Here is a 25,559-nt window from a genome sequence, read left to right as displayed (position 1 = left end):
TGTTAACTGCACATGCTTCTAGGCTGCCAGCAGTTGTACCTTCTCCTGTGATAATGCCCAGCGTGCAACCCCCCTCTGGCCATAACGAGGGCTATGCTCTCCTCACTAATTTCAAAAGGACTACATAGAGGATGGAGCTTAGAGAACCTGATCCCATGCCCCTAAATTCACTCCTAGGTTTAAAGAACACTACTTACAGCGTCTTTCTGTGCCCAAATTAGCACAGAAACACATTTAAACAAAAAAAAAGAAATGTGCTTTAAGCAAGCAAGCAGGCAAATGGCTCATGAGACGAATTTTGACTTTTCTTAAACATAAGCAATCTCATGACCTTCAAAGGTATGGTAATCTGAGGCTATAAAGGACAAATCTTGTTTACAATACAGTAATGGGAGGTGGGGAATTGATTTAAGGAGATAGGATTTGATCCAGTGAGTTAGTGGGAAAACAAAGCTGTCTGGCCTCCCTTTACGGTTTAGTTTGAGTTTGTAGAGCCATCTCCATTTCAATTCCTCTCATTAAGGAATTTTTCTCATTCTCAGTTTCTCTCATTAAAGATATAAAGTTTAAAAGGTGGCAACTAACTAGAAGGAATTGTGTTTGTACAGTGAATTGAAATCTAATGGCCTCAAGTTTTGCCCTCAATTACATCCACATGATGATATTTGTAACTTTGGCACTAATTGCAAGTACAGAGAGTATCAAAGTAATTTAACTGCAGCTCTTGGGTTTTATCAAAAGAATGAAAGTAAGACAGCAGGCTGAAGTGACCACTCTTTGTTTACTCATGTGTGTTATACCTGATCACTGACAGAAATGAGCTTGCATTTTGTACTCTGAACGAAGCCACCATACCACAGAGATAGAAACAAAGCAGAAGTTTCCAAAATTCCTCCAGGTAGTACTATAAAATATGTCGAAGGCAATAATTGTGAGCGAAACAGCAAAAGTCACACTAATCTATTTATTTATTTATTTATTGTGTGTGCAGGTTAAAAAAAAAAAAAAAAAAAAAAAAAAATCTTTATTTCTTGAAAAGAGACTGAAATATTTATTTGGGAACTTTTTGCTCTCAACTGGAAGCCCATTATGAATCATGCAAATTGCCCCATCATCCCATCTTCCACTACGGCAGTGCAACCAAGAATTTCATCCTTCTTCTCCTTCTGTTCCTTTACTGTGTGATCATCAGTAGTAAGACACCCGCAGCTTAAGATTAGATGTGACTAGTAAACCTGTCATTTTCTAAAAAAAGTCTGTGTAGTCACTTGTCATCTAGATCAAGTAGATTTACATGCGTGTCTTTGGTAAGTTCCTCTTAACCCAGCAAATATGTATTTTTTGAAGAAAAAAAAAAAAAAAAACCAACAACAACACATTTTTCAGATCAGACAAAAGCTTGACAATATATATACTCCTCAAATATGAATCAACAAAAAAGGTGCCACCGTAAAACTCTCTTCTTGCTTAATCAGACAAAGAAAAAACAGGTGAAGGTGGTGAAATAATTTTATTCTACAGATGGAAAATTATATTGTATTCTAGAGATGCTTGGTCTTCCAAACTCTCTCAGTTATAGCAAGCACTTTCTTCTGCATTATTTCCATGGATTTTAAGCAGATGCTGATTCTAAATATAAAGAGAAAAAATGTCATTCAGAAGTAATATTAAAGCTGAATTCTTCAAAGTTTCTTAATGATCAGCCTAGTTTGGCTTTTTCTAAATACCCTCCACCATCTTAAATAATAACTAAGACTGTAATATTTGACAGTTTAGTCAAAAGTCAACTCTGCTCTGCTTTTGGCTCCAGAAAACTCTAACTTCATATTCTTCAGAAACAACAGTTTATTTTTGCTGTTAATGAACAGCTTTGTGTTATTTTCTGTTACATATTAGGTATTACCTACTTTTTCCTGTTCTTTTGCTCCTTGGAGCACCTGCAATTCAACTCTCACTGGTGCAGCACATCAGAATTCTTCAAGAGCAGCTCTTGTCACCTTTGAATAACATTGTTAAACTAAACAAAACAACAAACAACCAAACCAAAAAAAAAAAAAAAAACTTCCAAACAAAACCCTGCCTATCATATAATTCATCTCCTGCGTGTACTGAAGGACTCCTGGCTGTTGTCCTCTCATTTCAGAGCAATGGGTGTATGCCACAGTGACAAGCACATTTGCTCTTTGCAACCCTCTCAGCTCATGCAACCACTTTGAAAGGGGGTGGGTGGGAGGGGGGAGCTGATTTATCATGCTAAATAAAGTGGTTTTCTGAAGGATTAATTTTGCATATTTTAACTTTGCTGGATGAATTTTCCCATCATTCTGGGGGTTCCATTTATACCTGCTACCAACTTGCAAACTGTGGAATATATTGCACATGTGTGCAAGTCCTGCTCTTGCTTCATACTTTTCAATGGTATGTGCATACACATTTGTTAAGTCATTTCCACAAAGATTACTTTAAATGACACACTGCCTCATTTTCCTTTCCTTGTTTGTCTTTCTGAAGAAAGAATAATAGCAATCTGTGGTCTTTGGTTACTAATTTTTGTTCTAGCAAACTAGAATTCTCTTGTGAGTCCCTTTTCTTGTACAGCAAAGAGCTCTTGTTGTATCAGGTCTGGCATTGCACCTAGTGGTCTGCTCTCTTCTTTGTCTGCCCATGGAAAGAGGGAAAATGGTATTGAAGCTAATGAACTGATGGTATTTGGACCTTATTTTGTGTTTCCTATTATACACTGGACCCAGTTTACAACAGTGTCCAGATGGGAAAAACATAATTCACAGGCTGTAGTGTCCTTTTTGATAATTGCATGATGGAGGTAGGCAAAAGAACGGATGTTATTTAGGTCTTAGCACACTGTAACTTCTGCAAAAGCTACTGCCATTAAGCTTTTCTTTAGTGCAGACCTGCTAAAGCAAAGAACTTTTTTTTTTTTTTTTTTTTAATAGTAAGTTGCTGGCCCTTGCTTCTGAACCATGCAACATGGATATTCTAGTTTGTGATGTTACAAATAGTTGCCACTGCTGTTTGTATGGCAATGCAGCTGAGGCTTCTTTTGGTTTTGTTTCCCCCAGTTTCATGTGCCATTTAATGTGGTAACCAATTCAATATTTCTAGGAAGCCCAAAGCCTGGCTATCGGACTTGGGAAAGGGGCTACAAAAGCCAGATACACTACATAAGGTTGTATATCACATAAATTGTGCATGCAGTGTCATATGTACAGACTCTGCCAGGTGCTGACTTATTTTCACTGTTCACTACACATTTGGTCTGAACAAGACAGTCTCATTACTTTATGTTTACAAGCCTCTGTTTTGTAGGAGAGTGAAGCAAGGACATAAAAAAAAATAGTACCTTACTTTGATTTGGACATACTGAAGATTGCTTTAAAGAGAAACTCATTCTATGTGTGTAAAAATGCAGATTGAATATGGTTTTACTTTGGACCTACCCCAGTTTTAATATTGCCTTTATATTTTAAAACACAAAAGAGATGTAGAATTGCAGGCCTTATGTAAAATTCATCACAAATCTTCAAAATAGGTTTGATATGGCCAGTGACAAATGATGTCCCATAAACCGCTGCATGACTATTTTTAACATAGCTCTCATACATAATTTCTCCTGCATTGATTGCCCAGCTATATGAACATGGTGAAGTACAAGGCATTATAAATGACAGGCTTTCATATCTCCACTTAATCTTTGCTGGACCCATGCTCACTTGACTCCATATGAGAAGCAAATAAAAACAAGTGAGGCTGATGACTGGAACTGTCCCAGAAGCTTAGCTCTAGCCATCCATCTGTATTAATAACTGGTGCATATATGTGGCGACTTGCTGCTAATGGGAAACATCCCAAACATTTTACCTGCCTCACCTTCTCCACCTTTACTTTCCCTTTACTGGGCAGTAATCTCCCTTTCAGCTGAGACCCTACAGGCCCAGCCCTCCCCACATCAATACCACCAGTCATGGTGGACTCTGCCCCTCGTGGTGAGCATCTTTCCGTCTCCCTCCCTCCCTCTCTCTCTCTTTCTTTCATTCTTCCTTCCTTCCTTCCTTCCTTCCTTCCTTCCTTCCTTCCTTCCTTCCTTCCTTCCTTCCTTCCTTCCTTCCTTCCTTCCTTCCTTCCTTCCTTCCTTCCTTCCTTCCTTCCTTCCTTCCTTCCTTCCTTCCTTCCTTCCTTCCATCACTTTTATAAAAGTACAACTTTCTCTCACCTCCCACCTACATTGTTTACTCCCGAATCCTTCTCATTTTTCATCCACTACCTCCACTTTTGTCCTTCACAGTAAGATAGATGATAAGAGGCCTGCGCATCAGAACACCTTGGCTTTCATTCCCAGCTTTGCCCACTCACTTTCTGCATGATAGTGAAAACGTCACAGGATTGTCTGGGATCCACGTAAGAGCTAGGATCCAACATCGCCAGGCAATGAACACCTTTATTGAAGGCAGGCACATGAGAATCTGTTCACAGGCACTGTACTGTACCTCTGAGCACAGGCTGAGGCTCTGCATAGCAAGGTGCTAAGAATGGGACTGGGAAGGGGTCAAAGAAGAAGGGAGAGCAGTGAGAACTGCAATAATCCTCTCAGGAAAGGGTGAGGTACCCTTCCCGGGTTCAGGCGACATGTCGGCACAGTGCACAAGGCGGCTTTGCTGCAATTCTGTGTGCGAGGGCTGGAGTTTGCTGTCCTTAGTGCCTTTGGCAGTCATTTTGCCAGCGTCTGCTTACCCTGCTGGAAAACGGACTAGTGCCATAGCAGGAGATGCTGTGAGCCTTAGGGAAATAAAACACTTCTGAGATCCAGGCGGGAAGTGTACAAACTTCGGTGTCAGGCTTGTTTTCACTTCATACTTTGCATCTGTTTTTACCCAGCATCACTGCCCTCACCCTCCTGCTTGTGAGCCCTCAGAAGCACCTCTTCAACCTCCCCGTTCTTTGCACTGCAAGGGCAAATTATAAAACGTAACAGCACAGCCCCACACCCCCTCCCCACCCCCCAAAAACAGGGCTCGGGGCAAGCACCCTCCCCGCTATGCAAACGGGGACGGGCAGCGTCTGCCACTTGGAGCCACCGCACCGCTCCACGGCCCGCTGGGGAGCACCAGCTGCGGCCGGTGGGGCACGGGGGACAACGGGGAACGGAGAAGAAGGAGCCCGGGGGCTGCCATGGCTCCAAAGTCCCCGCCGCCCTCCCAGCCACCTCCTCCAAGCCCGGCTCCGGGTTAGTCCCGCCCCGAGCGGGGCCGGGCCGCGGCCGTGGCGGTGCCGGCTGCGGGGTGAGCGAGCGCGGCCGGGCCCCGCGGCATGGCGGCGGCCCCCGGTGGCTGCCCCTAACGGGACCCTCGGCCGGAGCTATGGGACGAGGGCGGCTCCGGGGGTGAGGGGCGGCCGGGTCGGGGCGCTGAGGAGGAAGAGGAGGAGGAGAAAGAAGGGGAGGAGGAAGAGGAGGGCGCCTGCGTGAGGCGGAGAGAAGCGGGAAGCGGGAGAGGGCTGGGGTTTGGGGTTGTTTTGGGGTGGGTTGTTTGGGGTTGTTTGGGGTCGGGGAGCGTCCCCTCCCTGCTGGGCAGGCGCTGGGAGGTTTTTGGCCAGGAGTAGCCCGCTGGGGCTGGCCCCGCAGCGCGGTGGGGCTGCGCTGCTATTATTAGCGCTGGTATTTCGCGTTGGTCCGCCCCAAGTTGTGAGCTGGAGATCTGTCCCTCAGGGTGGATCCGTGAGGGAACAAGTGCCTCGGTCCAAATTTTGGACCTTCCAAGCCTGCCTTCGGCGGCTTCTCCATCTGGAAGCGCCCGCAGACCCCTGCGAGGTGCTTACACAGTTGCTTAGCAAGGCTGAAAAGCAAAGCTCCAGGACCAGCTTTGGGACCCAGACACCACATCTTTTCTCCCTGCGATACCCTGCCCTTTAGGAAGCTCTGCTGTGGCTCAAGGGCTGCTTTCTCCTCACATTGCAGCAGGGATGAGGGCTCATGGAGCGAGGGAAAAGCACCCAGTGGTGCCTTGGGCACAGCCCGTCCTGGGCTGCGTGAGCTTGGACCTGAGCTGAAGCATGTTGGTCATATGGGCAGGGAACTCGGATGAACACTTTCTGACCCAAAACTATCAATACGCCTGATCTCCAGGAAACTTGCAGGCACAGCTCTTTGGTTTTAGGCCCGTTTGTTGCGGAGGATGTTGCTTTCTCTGTGCTGGTGGCTTGTGATAGCTCTTGGATGAAACAATTTTTTTAGCCAGAGATCACTTTCTCTTGGAAAATTGCGTTTTGCCTGTCTAGAACTCTCCCGTGGTTTATAGTGGATGCGTTATTCGGCGTTGTCTGCCATAATATGTTCTGTAGTGTTTAAAGGTTGCTGCCTCCTTTCTGCTGGGGGCTGTGTTTCGGTGATGGGCGAAGCGGTGCTTGTAATAGGTGGTTTTGTATCATTTTGTCAGGTACTGTGGGATTGTCATATGAAGGACTATGTGCGTGTCATTTGTTATTACGAATGCCTCTCGTGTTTTGGAATTTAACAGACGTAATATTTACCCTTGTGTCACCATCATCACATTCATTTCTGTAGCCATAATCAAAGGTGGCAACAATGGCATTCAGATGCTTAATTACATTTCGTATAGGTGACCAGTGTTAACTTATTAAATTAATGCGTGGTGGAGCAGGAGCAAGTGTCACTGCCTGTGGTTAGGAAGCCATCAGCTTGCTCCTCACATATCACCACCAGTACATAGTGAACCATATGGCAACGGAGAGTGTTTATTAAAGAGTCATTTCTCTCATCATTCTGTGTATTTTATTTCTTATTTCGCTTTATGTAGATCTCAAATATTTTTTCCATCTCAAAAATTAAAACACTGAGCAACATTCATTTTTCAGTAAGCTGAAACCAAGGTTTCTTAAGGTTTAGTTGGAGCAGAGAAAGGCAATCTTTTGCTTGCATCCGACATGCCACCTGTGTGGGAGGATTGGAAATCCTTCTAGGATGTGGAACCTAAGGTTCAAGTCCCTGGTTTCTGGTTTAGAGCAGAGTTTTGAACATAGGTCTTCTGTTTTTCTGGGGAATATCCAAGTCATTGCATGATCAGCTGTGTTGTGGAGGGAAAGGGAGTATCCTACCCCCCTGGTTATAAAAAGAAATTTCACCTTTATCTCAGCTAATCAAGGAGGTTTTCTTGTAGGATTCTGCTTTGACATCTTGTTGCTTTATGGTCACAAATTAAAAAACCTACCCAGAACCGAATGAAAGCAAGTTAACTCCTTCACCACTGCTGTTTGCATACCATCTGCCATTCTCAGATGGGTCTGGAAATGTTCCACTAGCCTTACTGCTAGAACTCTTGAGGGCTGTAAACTTCATTGCAGGACTTGGGTCTTTGTTATTCACTTTAGTCTGGAAGCAAAGATTTTTTACAACCTGGCTAATTATTAGTTTCCAGGATAAAGATACTGAGTTTGTATCTTCTGGCAAAAATACTTAGTCACTCTGTAACACAAAAAGCCAGAGCAGTTGCTGGCTTCTGCGTCCAGTTCCTGTTAAGACTGAAGATTCAGCAGTACCTGGTGAGAAAGCAAAAGGCCACGCAGGGGATCTGACAGTCGTGTCAGGGTCTGTGTGTTGGCTTTGCCTGCTGTTCTGCTATTGTACCCAGCCAGGGCAGAGAACTTTGCACCAGCAGTTGTACAATCAAGAGGTCAGTGGCTTTGACCACTGACAAAGCGTGCAGGCTCTGTAAAGACAGTCTCGGAGTTGAAAGATGTTCTGTGGAGTTACACCCACCAGCTTCAAGCTTTCAGTCGGCTCACGTTTTCTTGTGAGGGCTGCTGTGGAAAGCTGTGTGGCTTCTGTCTCCTAACAACTGCAGCAGAGCAGTCACAAGGGGAACTGTTCTCCGGGGATTTTATTTTCGGTGGGTCTTCAGATTGGTGGTAAGTCTGGGGACCCAGTTGTTTGCAGCAGCAGGAAAATGAATTTGGTTCCATGCGTGTAAGCCCATAGAACCACAGAATGGTAGGGGTTGGAAGGGGCCTCTGGAGATCATCTGCTCCAATCCCTCTGCTCAAGCAGGGACACTCAGAACACGTTGCCCAGGGCTGTGTCCAGGTGGGTTTTGAGGATCTCCAGGCAAGGAGACTCCACAGCCTCTCTGGGCAACCTGAGCCAGTGCTCGGTCACCCTCGACCCATCCACCACAGTAAAAGAAAGTGTTCTGGAATCCCTGCTTGTACCAGTTGCTGCAGTCTGCCATTTTGAATGAGGCACTAAACCTTTCTCCATGCTATTTTCCTCTCTGTGTTTCTTCACAGCCCACAGTGGATGGAGCTGGCCTTGGGTTTCATTCATCTGAATGTCCTAGTTAGGAATGGCTCCAGTTCTTGGTCTAGTCTTGACCAAGAGGCAGTAGTGAACATCACCCTTCCATTGCCTAGATTTGTGTGGTGAGAAGGATGTTGTTGAGTCTTTGGTGTCTCAGATCTCCATCCCTTTCCTCTTTATTTCTGCGTGTAAAGATCTAGGGAGTGATTTGCTATGCCTTTTGGTGAAACCAATCAAGTCAATGAGAATAATGGTAAAGCTAGCTAGGTATATGCTTAAGTTTCAAATTTGAAATTTAGAGGGAATGAAGAATGAAGACATATTCCTAAAAAGCACAGGCTGCTGTCCTGTGTGGTATTTTCATTGCAAGAAAGAGTGTGTGCTTGTAGCCCAGCACCCACAAGGGGTACATACGATTCATCTAGGGTAAAGAAACACACGTGCACGTAGCAGCATGCAGGACTCATCCATCCTTGCATGGACTATTATACAGTATAAAGTTTCCTCAGGCCTGATTTTTGGCCTAAAAACACTGTGTGTGCATGTAAAATGTAATTAATGTAATGTTGCACCCCAGGGGAGAGTTCTTCTATGACCTTTTCTCAGGAGTTGCTTTGGAAGCTGCCCAAAATGTAAAATCCCCTGAAGTTCTTGTAAAGGAGCTGCTGATGAAAAAACATTTATGGGGATGTTGGTCTCGTATCTCTGAGGAGAACAAACTTCAATGTGACTTTGCTCGGAGGAGCCTTAATTTTGCGACCCTTATCTGCACAGAAATAAGGTAAAACAAAAGTCTGACTCTGCTGCATTAACAGCAGCTGAACTTTAACCAATTTGAGGAAAAAGCACTCAGAGTATTAAATACTAAGACAGTAGTGCACACATGGCCCTGTGCAGGTCACGGGAGCTTCCTTTGGTCCCAGAGGTCTGCTATGAGAGCCACAGAGAGTTTTCGCTTACCCGTTCAGATGAGCATTTAAAAGCTTTGCTTCTCACTTTTTGTATATTCCCCCAAGAAATCTCTAGGTTTGGGATCTGTTGGCCAATTTCTAAGCAGTCGAGAGATGACAGATATCTGAAATGGTGAGGTTCTTACTTTTTCCTTGAAAATACAGCCACGCAAAGATGAGTACTGTGCAGGTACCGTGTAAGGGAAGATCTACAACATACTCTCTTACAGGGTTAGATGAGAGTGTTTGTAGGAGAGAGGTGCTGTAAGTGTCCCCCTCCTCTCTGAGGGCTTTCGTCAATGCGTGGAAAATCCCCCATGTGGCACAGGTCCTTAGGACACAAAGCCTTGCCTTAGTGCTATGTGCAAGGAAATACTAGGATGCCACCCTGATAACTAGGAGGAAGGCCAGCACTGTACATCCTTTTCCCTTTACTATACTTTTGCGCTAAACAAACACCTGTGAAAAACTTTCACAATGCTTGTTTATACTGTGAAAAACTGCCATGATACTTATCATACTTGTTTTTTGTTTAATTTACAGAGTGTGAAGCTGGTGAAGAAAGAAAACACTGCCTGTGATTAGGTAAGGTTATTTGCCTTGGCTCTATTTGCTGAGTTAGCACGAAGTTCAGCAAATCATGTTAGTCTCGTAGGTCCAGTTTGGGAGAGGAAAAAGTTCGATGTCACTTCTGATCATTGAGCTGGGGAAGGATATTTAGGACTTTAATGGAAATAATCCACTCAATCTTCAGAGAAGCCCCTCTGTCATTTCTGCAGAAGAGACAAGAGTTTTCATTGTCCTTTTACCTCATTTCCAAATTCTGTTTTTGGGGCAAAATAACCCAAAGGAGACATTCTCTGGCATCTCACATAACTCAGAGACAACTGTGTAGTGAGAATGCCTGTTTAGGAGGCTGTTGGACACCTTTGGCACCAGAGGAGTGTCTGGGCAAGCTGAGGGTGAGCCTGTAGAGGTCCTGTTGAAGCAGAGGCAGCGTCACTGCTGGCCACCACAACCCCACAGCTCACAGACAGCTCCACTCCCAGCACTGTAGCTGCACTTGCTGACACTGTGCATGAGCAAAAATGTGCTTATTGCAAGCAGTGGATGAGAAGGCTGGTTTTCAGGCATGCTTGTCCTGTAATTAAAGCTTCTACATGTATTTTTGAAGGTAAAGTTGATGTGGAGCCTGTCTGCCAGAGAAGTTAGAAAACTTGATTGTCTGATGGGTATAGGGGAGAAGTGTGCCTGCAGAACTGAGTTCCTTTCACCCCACAAAGCTCTGCAGAGCTGGCAGAAGCACGTGAGAAGGGAGAGGGAAGTTCTGTTTTTAACTTCATCCTGAAACAGCCTGCACGTGTTCTCGTATCCTCTGCCTCTCCTCTTGCATTGTCTTGCTAACATTTTCCCTCATTGCAAAATGTTCAAATACGGGGGATGCTGAGATAACGCAGGATAGACTAGCTAATGGGCCATAGATGTGTCCTGTACTGATACGGGGCTTCTCCGTGCTTTGCTGAGGTCACTCACAGTAGAATTGAATGCTCGAAGCATTTCCTCCAGCTGTGAATACACATTGAACCTCTGCTGTGTCACCTTTCCTCAAGCTGCATGGCTATACAGGGAAAAACCCTCTTATAATATTCTTCATGCAGCCAGGGCAACCCGTGTTTCTAAATGTCAGCTGTGTGTAATTTGTTTCTGAACACAATAAATACCCATTCATTTTGCTTTTTTGTAGTTTTTGTCACAACAATCTCCACTTAGTGTCCCTGTAATCTGGCATTGTAACGTAACAATACAATTATTCTCATGCAAGTCGAGAGAATCTGTGCTAATACCATTCAGATGTGCTTACCGAATCAAAACAAACGCAGCGTTAGCGTGTGGAAGCCGCGTTTATGAGATTATAATGTTCCAGCAATATGAAATTACTGTAGGAAGCAACTAATCCAAACCTAGAGAGACGTCCCATTACAAGACCATTAAAATGACACGATGACTGAAGTGTGAGTTTCAGATGGGAAAAGCAGAAACACGCGTCTTGCCATCAATATTCAGGCAAAACACCCATTGAATTTAGTGGAGTTTTTACCAGAGTAAGGAACGCAGTACCGTGACCTTTTTAGTAGCAAGTTTCTTTCCTCTTAATAATACCTCTAGGAAAAATATGTACTTTGCCGGTATTTAACAGGAGGGTGATGGTGAGAGTTGTATTTCACCGTGCAATGAGTTGTAAAGATTAGTCCAGAGTTTATTGAGGAAATGTTAGGTCATTATTTCAAAGCTGTTGTGGACAAAAAAAAAAAAAAAAAAAAAAAAGATTGTTTATTCAAGATTATTTTCTTGTTATCTGAGTATATTTTCAGGAAATACTATTTATTTCTCTTTATGCAGCACCTAAACAGGGAAACCTTGATCTGAGTGGGAGTGCCTTAGCACTAACACAGTATAAATTAGTGATTTCCAAAACCAAAATACATCTTATTGCCAGATAAAAGCCTACCTGTTTATTTTTTGTCATAGAAATATGAATTCCTTTCCCCTTTTTCCTCTCACATTCTCTCCCTGCCCCTTCCCTTGAACTGGGTGAGGATTCAGGAAGTTTAATTCACATATCTCACACGGGGCCATTTAAGATCTACTGGCTTGTCCAAGATTGTTTCTTGGCTCCTTCCTTAGTCCATGGAAGGAGGCAGATGTTAGAGAAAGTAACTTGTCCTGTCCTGTCACAAGCATTCAAAATAGGCTGGATGAATTGCCTGTAGATATGTCTTCCCATCTCCGGTATGAAAATAGTCTAGACAGTTATTTTGTAAGGACGTGTACCATTTTAGATGGCTAAGTGAGAGGGTATGAATTCAATCCCCAGTGTACAAAAGAAGAAACTTGCTCAAAAAAGAAAATTCTGTGTAGAACGTGGCATACAAGTCATTAGAAAACCGCACGAACATTAACGTATACGTGTTTAAATTAAGCAGCAGTCATTATTCAATTTGAAAGCTGTTTGCACATAAATCTATTTTAAAGACACTAATTAAATTATGGTTCCATCAGGTGAATCTTATCAAGAATAATGTATCATTATAGCATATTCATGGCATGCTGTCTATGTAAATGATGGTAGAGAAGATATCAGGACTGTGTTTTTAAAAATAATTCTAGTCACGAATTGTTGGCTGTCTATTTTTCTTTCTTTTTTTTATTAAAAGTGTTGGTTTTCTAAAACTGTTAGTAAGCAGGCACTGACATTAACGTTAATCATATTTTTCAGGAAGATAAAATTAGGCCTGCTTTAAATGCTGTTTATGTCAGTTTCCATTTCTGTGATGCTTCTTACAGTCATAAAAGCACTTGTGCTCAATCAAAAGGTTCAATAGTAGGTACTGGTTTTGTTAGCTCTGTACGTATGCTATAATCTGAAGTACAGAGCCTAAAAATCAACAGATTCATGTCTGCTGCAAGAGGAACCTGGCACTGGAACAGGTAATTTTAGATGTTTCCTGCTGTTATAAATCAGAGGACAGCAGCCTCAGGCTGTAAGAAGATCTCACACCACCATAGGTTTTCACAGTGTATGGGCCAGATTAATTGATGGTAGTCTAATTTAGCTATGTCAGAAAGGAATTAGTCGAACAAATGTTGAAAATAAACTTTTAATTATTGTCCTTTTTACATTCAAAGGAGGAATCTGAAAGTGAGCAAAAAATCTGAATCAATTAGAATGGCTGTTTTAAGCCACTGCACTGTCAAATAACCAAAAAAAATAAAGTGGAAACTTTTTAAGGAAACGGGCCATAATTATAATCACTTTGTGTCTAGTTTTATTAAAAGAGCTTCAATACTTGAGTATATACAAACTTATTTATATAGGTCTGTTTTCCTAACTTAATAAATGGATTTGAAAATTGTCAATAAATGTGGAGAAAAATATGCTTCTCCAGTAGAGAGTGGATATCACTTTTTATGCTATAGGGACTTAACTGAATACCAGAGCAGATACTTGATGGAAGAAAAATAAAAATTAAAGAATATATTATTGCAGTCACTTTGCTGCGTGTATGACAATGACCTGGCTCGTTGAGCTTTTTCCAGACTGGGGCGTTGCTCTACACAACACTAGCTTTATTCAGGAGTGCAATTAATGGCTCAGTTGGACAACTGAACTGAATTGCAGTTAGCAGCAGTTTCTGACTAAGACAGGTATTTTGCTTTTCATTATTTTCTCACGAATAATATTTTCTGAAATCATGGACTTCTTAATTTGTTTGGCAAAAGCCACAACACAACATGATATTAATCAGCCAGCAGTCTGTTCCGTGAGAGTTATTATACTTCTGCCTTCTCAAACAAGTCAAGACGCTAGTCTACAAACGCGATTCATAAAAGAACAGTTCTTCCTACGTGGGATTATTATACACGTCTGCTTATACACAAGACAAGCACACACAGTCAATCAGTCCTTTCTTTTTCTTATGGATGGCTGACTTTTCATGTTAAATTAACTGCCAGCACTCAAACATCACTAGACAGGGGGTATCTGCCTTTTGCAGGAGCTGGGTCACTATTACAGCGGTACTCTGGCAGTGAGTCTTACTCGTGAAAAGAAAGTATCCCCAAAGAGATCCAGACATCCTTGTGCCCTTTGATATGTAGAGTTCAGTGCCCTTCAGATTTCAGTTTTTCTGTCATCCTGGTAGATTAACATTAACAGTTAAAAGGAAGACGTCCTCTGAGGGCTTTACCAGTAACAAACCCATGTTTATGATATTATTCACTAAAAGGGAGACAGAAATGGGAAAGACCTCTCTCTTTAATCAATAATGCATGCTCTAGTTAGTCCTGTCCCCTGGACATGATTAAACATGTATTTTGTTTCATAACTGATGATTTTGGTTGACTAGGGATTATAACTACATATCCTCAAGCCTTCGCAACCAGCATCAGGAAGATCTAACATGAGCTGAGTAGTCAGCTATGTTTAATGTTAATACGGCACATAAACTATAAAGATCATCCCCACCCTCAAAAGAAAAAAAAAATCCCCCCAAATCCCAATGGAGACAGCTGCAGCTAATTCTAACCTGTAGAGATCCGGGCTAAACTTTCACAGAGCAGATGCCTATGACATGAACCAATTGTAGACAGCAGCCCCAAGGTATGTCTTCGTCACCACTCATTTGAAGTTTTGAAGAATAACCTGGTTTCATTTATATTAAAGACGAGGGAAAAATCGTCTTAGGGGCTGAGCCATGGAAATGAGACGTTAGGCTAAGGTCTGTTCTAAACTGGTAAAACATTTGGCCAACGAAGCTGACAGAAAAAAGCACTTTGGAACCAGATGGGAATTTCTGCCCAGCTGGATGGGGGCCAGGTTGTGTTTTCAGGGACTGCTGTCAGCTTTGGAGGAGTTGCCCTGGGGCTAGGCCAGGCTTTGCCAGCAAAACTGGCAGGAGGACTCGAGCCCCTGCTAAATGCCTGAGAAGATGTCACCCCATCCCTGCGCTCCTCGAGTGGAGGGGCAGGGGAGGTGCCCAGAGCCAGGTGGGTTCCTCGGCATGGGAAGGGGATAGCAAGTCGTGGAGGACACTGATCAAATGAACGTACCAGTAAGGAACATTCACTCTTGGTGCCAAGTGTGTTCATCTGGTGGCTCAAGCTGACAAAAATTGACAGCTGCTGAAGAGCGAAGAATCCTAAATAAACATACAGTGGTGGTTATTAAATAGGAAACATTTATCTTAATGGGGTATTGACTACGACACAATAAATGATGACAATTTCCTTTTACTGAATGTGGTATTTTTACGTTACTAGAGTACTGATGAAAGTGTAATTGGGTAAAATAAATGCTTTGGTTTTCGTAATGCCTACTGTACTTGGATTTAGCACTTGAAAACATTCTAACAAACACACAGCATGTAGGTATGTGCGTGTGAGAGTGGAGAATTCAGACATTCTCCAAGAAATGTTGGCTTTTTCTGAAATGTCCTTTCTTCTTCCTTCCTAGACTTCTGCAGAATCTGTTGTGTTTTTTTTTTTTTTTCCTCTTGAAGTTGTTGAAGATGCCTTCCCTGAGAGGAAAGGCACAGGCTGTCCTGGGCCTCGTGGAGCCGGAGCAGCTTGGCTACACGTTGACTCATGAGCACCTGTCAATGAACTACAGCAGCTGTTTTTGTCCACCTTCCCCAGGCCAAGAGCCTTTGTCTGATGGGCCCATTGAGATGAAGAACTTGTTTTGGATTAAGCAGAACCCCTACAGCCACAAAGAAAACCTTCTTTTGTGTCAGGAAAGGGATGCTGTGAAGGAGGAGCTGCTGAATTTTAAAGCAGCAGGCGGTGGGACTATCGTGGAGAACACGACCACAGGAATCGGTCGGGATATGAATACTTTGAAGAAACTCGCTGAAGAAACTGGAGTCCATATTATTGCTGGGGCTGGGTTTTATGTGGGTTCCACTCACTCTTCTCAAACACAGGCTATGACAGTGGAGCAGGTAAGTCTTAACTATCTCCTAGGAGCCTCTCTCCTATGGATTATCTCTGGATGAGTCAAAATTGGAGAGAAGTTCAAGTAAGAAAGATGAAATCTAAAAGCTCCTAATTTGCAGAATTTAAGAGCAGTGTTACTGCTGGTGTGTTGTAGCTGGACCAGCCCTACTTGTGTGTACTGGGAGTATCTGTCAGCATTTCCAGTTCTTGAACTCTCTTTTCTCTCAGGGATTAGTTAGATTGCAACAGTAAAGGAAAATAAAATATTTCATATGTGGGATTTCGGTACAACACCATCTACCCTGTGCATTTTACAATTTTTTAAGGAAGAAACATTATTCCTTATTCCTCATTTGTATATTTCCCTGGCTAATTACTTCCCAATTAGATCACCCAGAATTCTTTTAAGAAGCATAAATAACTGCAGTATTTATAGGATGGTTGTAAATCATCGCTCTGCTCAAGCTGCCTGTTACCTCTCTTTCCGCCATTTCCCTATTTTTTTCAGGGCATCCAGTTGTTTGTGCAGTGCCCACGACAATGTGTTAATAATGACAGAAGTCCCCAGATACTTCTGTAATAATAAATATTCATTCGTCTTTTATTAAGAAAATGTGATGATGGGGAGAAGAAGGAAGCGGAACCCTCCAAGGCAGGAGGCTGTGAATGAGAATGTATGGAGCTGAATTATTATTTTTTTAATTCTATCACAGTTTACAAATGAGTCAAGTTCATTTTAATAATAAATGCTGAAAGCTTCAGCAGATGCAATGTGACATAGCTCTGTCAACTCCGAGGACCAAATTGGCTCAAGCTGTATGGTCCAACTTTTCCTAAATATTTTTGCATCACTTGGAATTCGATACAAAAGATTTCATTGGGCAAAAGTTTCCCTCCTGGATCTGATGGGCTGCTGAAGACCCACAGGTGTCCTGTAGTCAACAGTTAATCAATACTTAATGCAGGCAAAACAACAATCAGTTGCTTAACGAGGGTTGTGCAGGGACTGCACCATGATAACTGGTGGTTCTTCATTTGCCAGTGAATTTGTCATAATGATACTTTTCCTGATTAAGCAAAGATAATTTGAATATTTTGGTGCTCACTTCAACTGAACGAGAGAAGTATTTCGGCATTAGTGATCTGTGTTTTTTAACACAAGTGAGGTTGCAGAGCAGTTTGGTGACACATGGGTGTTGCTGCAGGAGCAATGTTCTTCAGGTTGTTCTCAGGAGAGAAGCAAACTCTGTGTCTGGTTGTCCCTGGAAGTGGGTGGTAGATTGGTTATACACAAGGCAGGAGGTGTGTGATCATGGGATAAAGTGATGGGCAGAGACCTGCCGTAAAATGTCTTGTATCGACCTGTTGAGGAGATGAGATGCAGAGTAAAGGTAAGTTAGAAATGTATTTGAAAACTGGTGTGAGCTTTTTTGATTTCCTGTGTTTGCTTGAAAACCTTCTTCCTTTGTTCACTTTATTCTTCCTTTAAATCATGATTTCTTTAACATTCAGGGACAAATAGTTAGAACATCACCATCAGTGCCATTTTGTGCTTTCATTTCTGAGTGTGTTCTTGAAGACACAAGCCTATTCTGAAAAAGAAAAGTGAAAGATTTTATAACAAGCTGATTTTATTTGGAGATTTTGATGTCTTTTTTGCCTATGAATATTTTAAAAGCAAGGTAATTTTGACCCTGTAAGTTTGTCAGCTGAGCTTTGTTCTTGTAGTTCCAAAGTCAGCAGAGTTACAGTAGTTTTACATTGGCATTCGCAAGAGCAGGATTTGCCTTAAACTTGTCTTTTCAGGATCTGTGGCCCAGAATCTTTGCAGGACTTTGTTCCTTCCCCATTTCAGTGACAAGGATTCCTTAATCTCTGAGCCCTTGTTTAGCAAGAAACTACCTTGAATTGTTTCTGGATCCAATATAGGCTTGTGAAGCACAAGATTTTATCCTGGACTTTTAAGAAAAATTAGTCTCAGTTTAAAGCAGTATCCGGATTATATGTAGACAATCTTTCCTTGCAAACCCAGGCAGCTGTGTGAGTGCATACTGTTAAATTGATTTGCCTCTGTGTTTATTTTGGTCTTAGTTAATGGCTAGGTTGACGTTAGTTGGCAGAAACCAGATTTTAACTGCAGTGTTTTCACACACCCAACTGTTAATTAAGTAGGTTCAAAAGGACCTTAGGACCAGCGCAGTGTCCATCAGCCAAACGTGATGCTGTGTAACACAGACAATATTACTAACCAGATATCTCATTTTCCCGTTCTTTAGCTTACAGACATCATTGTTGGTGAGATCCTCGACGGAGCGGATGGGACTAACATCAAGTGTGGCGTGGTGGGGGAAATCGGCTGCTCCTGGCCCCTGACCCAGAGCGAACGCAGGGTGCTCCAGGCAACTGCGCGCGCCCAGGCGCAGCTGGGGTGCCCGGTGATCATCCACCCCGGCAGGAACAGCGATGCGCCCTTCCAGATCATCCGCATTCTGCAGGAAGCTGGGGCTGACGCTTCCAAAACCGTCATGTCTCACCTCGACAGGTAAGGAAACTGCTTGTTTGGAGCTTAATCAGCTTCCAGCACTTCAAACTGGATCGGCTCGTAGGTTCACGCTGATAAAATGATCCGGGGGTTTGAAACACTCCTTTTGAAGGTTGGGATGCAAGATTAGGAATAACTGTAACCATACTAGGAAAAAAAAAAAGAAAAAAGAGGATTCCATTAATTGACATCCCTGTGCAAATCGCTGCATTTAACAAGCACTGGACACTGAGAAGCTCCTGCCAGGCTGGGTGGGAAGTTGTCGGGCTTCAGCACTTTTGAAAACAGGGCTACTCTTAAGGGCCTGACCAAAGTCTTGCAGATGCTAACATACTCATTGATTTGGCTGAATTCTGGATCTTTTCAGTTCTGCTGCCAGACAGAAGAAATACTACGTAAAAAGAAAACAGTTGGATTTTGGGTAATTCTCATCTTAGACCCCAGAGCTAACTTTTAGTTTCCTTGAGAGCAAACACCAGAAGCCCTACAGCAGACATGTAAAGGAATTGGGGTACTTTTCTCTCTTCTGACCTTGCGTGGCTCATGATGACTTGGAAAATGTCCAAGCATTGATTGGTTTGGACAGTTGCTGAATAATGGAGACTGTTTGTGGTCATATGACTCCCAGCAATCGGATTGTTTGTCGTCGATGTGAGTGTAACACAGCCAAAAGCACTGTGCTCTAAATTTCTAATGATTATAGGCTCTTATAAATCAAGTGTCAGGTTGGTTTTTTTTGGTATTCATACAGAGCTCAATGTTGTGTGGCGATTTTAGGAGCATAAAATTCAGTGCCATGAAATTTTATTTATATTTGATTGTATAGGAATGATATGGGCTTTCCTTATTTACCTGCATGCCATTGTATGTCTAGCTGTATTTTTTCTCAATTATTAAGACAAACAGACGGCTTAAATCTTTCTGCGAAAGACGACTGAGCAAACTGCAGTGTCAGTACTTATGTAGCCATTTTTGCTACAACATAAACATCAGTTCTGATTTTTTCTTGCTTTTATGCACTGTTGTAAATCATTGAATTCAGTGATTTATTGATGGAAAAGATAAACAGCATAAGTGGGAAAACAGTCAAGGCAGAGGTGCAGTTTCACTAACAGCCGCTGGTATGCATGGCTTTTCCTTATTCTGCTTCTATCATTATTTTTACACATTCAGGTTGGCACTTGCTGTAACATAGGCTCTGAACTGCTGTGAAGTTTGGCTTTGCAATGTGCGTTTAACATTTTAAGTCTCTTTCAGTGAGAAGAATCCACGTGGGAGCATCCCAGGCCCTTAAATGTGAGACCAATTTGTGCATAGCTCCATATTTCATGCCTGCTTTCGACACAGACAGAAGGGCAGTTTTCAGGTGGATTTACAGTCGGATGCAAAAGCTAAAATGCTGGCTGCCTCGTTTTGCAGTGTAACATCTCAGAGCAAAAGGTTGCAAGTGTCCATCGTGAAAGCACAGTGCCCAGGCAGGCTAGGGAGGAGCAGCTGCTAAACCTTGGCTACCAAACCTCATCATTTAATAGGGAAAAAGGTTACAGAGGCATCTTAGAGATCAACATATGTTGAATTCAGCAGCTTTTGTTAGAAAAATCACTGCAACTGCTAGGAATGCTGGTCTGAAGAGGGTTTGGTGGGTGTCCCTGTGGTGACTTGCCCAAACACCTCATTCCAGCACCGAGCTGCCAGCTGCTGCTCTTGCTACATCAGCAGGGCTTACAAGAGGAACCCGTGGCTGATGGGATTAAGCTCTCCTGCCCCTTGTTGGGACAGAGCTTCCAAAAAACACCAAAAACAGTTCTCAAAAGAAATTTTTCTGGCTGTGGTTTTGAGATACACTGTTCGTGGGGTTTTTGTTCTTTTGTTTTTAAAAACATGTAGGACCACCTGCATAGGAATGAGTACTCCTGGCTACTTTTGGTTACCTGCGCTGCCTTGGTGGGAACCTGCTTTTTCCCTAGATGAAAAAAAAAGTGTTGTGATAAATTTAAAAGATAAATTTACCAGGTGTCATTTGAGGGTTCTGTGATTGGGTTTGTTGTTGTTTTTCATTTGGATAGTTTATGCTCTTGGTAAAAATGTGTCATAGAAAAAAATATTCCAGAGAGCTGTTATTTCCGTTGTCATTCTTTTCCAAGTGAGGGATGGGTTTTAGCAGCTTTGTTCCTTTGCTTTCCACATCTGATGCAGAGCCCATGCCTCGGGTTCTCACAGTCCCATTATATATTTTGGTAAGAGCATTTCCTTGAGGTGTTCCGGGCAGATCCGAGCACAGACTAAGATATATTGCAGTTCTGGTGACAATCTGGAAACATCACTGTACCTTATAGAAACTAAAGACAAAGTTGTGTATTAACGGTGTTTGATGGATGAAACAAGTCCTGGATGTAGCTGTCTCTGGTAGCTGTTAAGAACATAAATCTGTTTTATGTCAGTAATCTATTGTCCTTTTTTCTTTTTTTTTTTTTTAAATGTCACTCTGAATTAACCTCCTCCTTAAATGTCCTTCCTTGTTAGGTTGTCTATTGAGAGGTTTAGTGATACCAAAAGTAAGTAACTTTTCTGTTTCCATTTAAAGATGATTGTAAATGTTTTTGTTTATTATTATTATTAATATATCATGGGGGAAGAGTTGCTTTTGTTTCATATTTGTTTAATGCATGAAGTCCCAGATGGATGTAAGAAGGACACTGTTGTCTACCAGGTTCGGCTGCATGTGCCAAATGGGAATTCTGTTTCTCAAAATCCTCAACTGGTTTTGTTCCCTGCAAACAGGAGCTCACAGAATACATCACCTTCACACCGTGAGATTTTTTTCTTCCCATTACAATGCTGACTTTGTGTTATATATGCTCTGCAGGACTATCTTTGATACAGAGAAACTTCTGGAATTTGCTAAACTTGGGTGCTATTTAGAGTATGACCTATTTGGTACGGAGTTTCTTCATTACCAGTTCCATCCGGACATCGACATGCCGAGTGACAACGAAAGAATTGCAAGGTATCTGCTTCAGTGGGGTTTGAGCAATAGCATTGCCATTGACAAATGAATATTATTGGTACTTGTCTTAAAGGGCATCACGAAGTGATTCTGCTAGCAGTTCAAAAGTGTCTTTTTTCATACTAAAATAATGGCAATTTTTTTTCTGCTGCTGTCACTTCTTTAGGGCAGCATGTATAATTTCTTCTATCTGCAAAGGAAAATGTGGAATCAGAAAGTCATAGAGTGTGACTTGAGGGAAAGATCAAAAGCTACTCGAACTTCATTCTCTGTCCTAATTCCATGCTGATTTGGTTGAATTTTATCATTTACTGCATTTATATATTAATGTATTATAAAAAATTAAAGTGTTATAAAAGGAAAGGCTGGAGATAGAGGATTTATGTTAGGATTTGGCTTTTGTTGGAAACTAGTGTTGCTACTATGTGTCTTCTGAGCCTATTACATCTTCTCACAAGTGTCTTACAGGAGCAAAAGTGATCAGTTTCATTGGGTGGATTTGGTCCTGTGCTTCCATCCTGAAATACAGCCTTCCATACATTTCTTCCATACCTTTCAGCACTTCCATACAACTGTTCCTCCATACATTTTAGCATTTATCCCACCCCTCTCCTTTTGTCCTTTCCCACTGGTGAAGGCTCACAACTCCCGTGCTCTTCACAGCCACACTGTGACAATATTAGCCCTGCTGGCCAGATCTCTCTTCCCCGTTTCTCTCTCAGCTCAGCTGCATAACAAATCTGTGTGCTGTGCTAACACAAAGTATTGCAAGCAGATGCATTCCTTGCAGAAACTGCCTGAGACAGGTATGGTCAGCTGGGAGTGGGCTTCTCCCTCCTTCCAGTTTGTCCAGAGGAGTGAGGCTCCTTCACTGTTCATCCTCAGTATTCAGGTGTAGTCAGGCAGCAGCTATCTGAGGGGTGGGATGCCATCCTGCCCTATGTCTCGTTTTGCTTCCAGAGTCAGAAATAATTCTTTCCTTTTTTTTTCAGGAGAAAGATTTTAAGGTCCCTGATCACTAATGAAGGAGCTTTCTAGCTTTCACTCACACTTCAGACACTGCTTTGCCCCTCACTGTCAAATTAGCTGCAAAACTTTTCTTCTCTGCTTTCAGGCTGCTCTCCTAAGAAGGTATTGTGGCTACTGCTCTACTTACTGCCAGGCGTTTGCTGCTGCTTTTCACACTAGAAATAGTTTCTCTTGCTAACAGGTCTCTCAGTCTTGCACACAGTATTTTAAACTGCTGTGATGAATCTGCAGTTTTCACCTTCAGAATCACTAAAGTTGCTCCGCTCTCCTGTGCCACAGCAGGTCAGCGTGTACAGAAGCACTGTGAGGAAAATGTGTAGAAGAATGGGGCATGCCCTGGTTAGCAAGTGTTTGTTCAGCCATGGCACAGCTTTTATTCTGTCTGTGGTACTTGCTTAGCCACCGAGATTTCTCCTTAAAATTCTCTGGCAGCTGAGCGTTTAGTGCAGCAGGCTGCTTATAGGAAGAAAATAGTAAGAGCTTGTCCTCTCTTTGTGTGGTGTGGCTCTCTGCCCTCCAGTTAGAAATGCCATTACATGGATTTTGTTGAGTTTTTGATGCATCCACACTGGGCATATGTTGGCAGTGGCAGTCTCCTTGGATTGTTGGTTTTCTTTGTGATTTTTTTTTTCTGGTCTAGCAGCGCCCCAGAGATGGAAACCAACCTGATCTTTAAATGTGTCACTGAAACACATTTTGACCAAACTAAATGGAGAACATTGCTCAGGTCTAGCCTGTCCAAAAGATAAGTAAACTTCTGTAGCCGTACCATACCTACTCAAACACAGCTTAACTGTGTGTGTACTGAGGCATTTATGCTGTAATCTGCTGCCAGTGCAAGTAGAAAACTGAATTTTTTAGAGAAGAGTTTTCTTTTGAGTCAGCAGGAAGTATGAACTAAACTTACAGGAACAAGCAAGAAGAAGCAATAAATAAGGAATCTAAAGGACCATATACCTCCCCACCCCACAAAATTGAGTCCAAATGTGGAAGGAGATCATTCTAAGATGATGTTTGATCAGCCAAGAACTTAGTCACTGAAGTGTCATTGCTTTTATTCTCAGATTAGCTTGTGGCCTCTTCGTATTTCAAGCTGGAGAAGATAGTAGCGGTGTTATAACCCTACAGCATACATGGTGCTGTGTGCTATACAGCACTGTTTATATTGTTTTTATGAAAGACACTGATTTTTTACAAAGCTCTATCTCACTTGCCTTCTTTCTACTCTCCATATTGATTTGATGTATCTCCTCGTAAGTAGTTGTAATAAAAACTGACAGTAAAGGCTTTCAGATGCAGTGTGGTTACTTATAAAACCAGTGTTTGCTTTCTTGCTGATCAAAGCACAGGCAAGAAGGTGAAAATTAGAATTTCACAGTGCTGGCATCTGGTGGAATTGGGTGGCTTAGTGAGGAATGAGCACTTCCAGGCCTGCTCTATCTGTCTGTGCCACCTCAGCACCGCCAGTGCAAGTGGAAAACTGAAACTCAGTGGAGTCATGCAACAGAGAAGTTCAGCCACCTACCAAATAGATTCTAAAAACTGAGCTTAGCCAGGGATTAAGGTTACCTGAGTGCAATGCAGAACAGAAGGACGCCTTGTAGGAGGCTTGCTGCAAGGGAATGACCAGAAGGATGAGTTTTGTTTCGTTATTTTTTCAAGCTGACTTGTCAATTTGCCAAGTCTGCTTAGTCGGACTGCTGAATTAACTCCTCTAATTTGCTGGCACATGCTAGCACCGTACAATGCCTGTCTTATTTATCTTCTCTAATGAACATCTTTGAAACATGTTTGGTTGATAATTGCCTGTGTGGAATATGATGCTGACAACCTGGTTATTCTAATTGGGAATAAAGCACAGATGTGAAATTATTTGCCTTGTTGAGCCAGGCTTCATGAAGGACCTGTCACAGGCAGAGTCTGGTCCTCCACAATTGTTATGGGGCCAGTGTTGTGACAGCAGCAAGAGCTAACCCCATGAGTAGATCGTGCTAGCAAGGAGTTTTAGTAGGAAATGATTACTTACTCATGTATATAAAAACTGTGTCCTGTGCTTGGCAATAATGAAATCCTTGAATTCCTCCTCCATGGGCCCATGAGACTGGAAATTCAAAGTCATGCCAGCTGGAAACAATTTTTCTTGTCCACGTTGCAATATTTGCTGGTATGTTTTTATTAGTAGTATTATTATCATTCAATAAAGTAAGTGTTTTAGGTTTAATTAAATATCAGGAACATGTCTTCTGAGTACCTTAAAGTAGCTACTTTCAGTTATGATGCAGTGGAGGACTACAATAATGTAAAAAGTTTAACTACTGATCAGTTCTGCGGTGTTGCAGAGTGAGAGCTGCCAGTGACAGGTACACTTTTTACCTTTGCAGGGTTCGGATGCTGATCAATGAAGGCTACGAAGACAGAATTCTGATGGCTCATGATGTGCACACGAAGAATAGATTGATAAAATACGGAGGTCATGGATATTCGCATATCCTTAAAAACATAGTTCCTAAAATGCTCATTAGAGGCATCTCCCAAGATAAAATTGATAAAATACTCCTAGAAAATCCAAAGCGGTGGTTGACTTTTAAGTAAGAATAGTGAATAAACTTATAAATTCCTGTTTTATAGGGGAGCTTGGCATAATTCAAATTTGTTTCAGAAGAGCAGTCATGCTTATTGTCAGAGAAACTGGAAGGTATTCATGCTATGAACAACCTGATTAGGACTTCTCTTTTTAATTAGAATAATAGAATTATTTGTTTTCTCCCTTCTGAAAGCCAGTTCAGGAATGATTTACTAGATATGAGCCTACCTGCAAAATTTTCTCAATGTATTAAAATAGTTGTTTCCAGAGGGTAAGCTAATAATACTAGTACATTATCCAGGAATATTTTTATGCATCAGCAGGGCTTTGAAGAACATTACAGTCTTCAATTAAATCCCCCTATTCCACAGGTTGATTTTAATAAATCAGTTCTTGTAATATCGATAATCCGTTAATTATCCGTATATCATTTAAATAATGCTAGATAAAAGGTCTGGCACTTTGAAATACCTTCCAAGTAGAACAGAAGGCAAAACAAATTTCAAATATTTCTAAAAAGATACTATTTCTTTTTCATTTAATCATTTACTTACTTTGAACTGAATGTGTAAAAAATACATGGAAAGAATTATTTTTGAATAAAACCATTTGTAGACCTCTTAAAC

The 25,559-nt window shown here is 42.0% G+C and overlaps 1 protein-coding gene across 8 annotated transcripts; it reads left to right on the top strand.

The window, feature by feature from the left end:
* The first annotated feature begins 5,089 nt into the window (after positions 1-5,089).
* On the top strand, positions 5,090-25,558 carry PTER (phosphotriesterase related). 8 transcript variants are annotated; one of them, XM_084511447.1, is made up of 7 exons: positions 5,316-5,398; positions 8,904-9,107; positions 9,820-9,861; positions 15,290-15,776; positions 18,048-18,313; positions 21,180-21,320; positions 24,731-25,558. In XM_084511447.1, the coding sequence occupies exons 4-7, from the start codon at positions 15,345-15,347 to the stop codon at positions 24,939-24,941; spliced, it is 1,050 nt and encodes a 349-aa protein (XP_084367573.1). In that variant the 5' UTR covers positions 5,316-5,398; positions 8,904-9,107; positions 9,820-9,861; positions 15,290-15,344; the 3' UTR covers positions 24,942-25,558. The 8 variants fall into 8 exon arrangements, with proteins under 8 accessions (XP_084367577.1, XP_084367572.1, XP_084367576.1 ...); XM_084511451.1 differs by lacking the exons at positions 5,316-5,398; positions 8,904-9,107 and adding an exon at positions 5,090-5,242 and having other exon boundaries at positions 15,472-15,776; XM_084511446.1 differs by lacking the exons at positions 5,316-5,398; positions 8,904-9,107 and adding an exon at positions 5,200-5,297.
* Position 25,559: the final 1 nt, after the last annotated feature.

The sequence above is a fragment of the Aythya ferina genome (assembly GCF_964211825.1).
Source record: "Aythya ferina genome assembly, chromosome: 2".
Classification (NCBI taxonomy): domain Eukaryota; kingdom Metazoa; phylum Chordata; class Aves; order Anseriformes; family Anatidae; genus Aythya; species Aythya ferina.
This window is presented reverse-complemented; position numbering and strand designations above follow the sequence as displayed.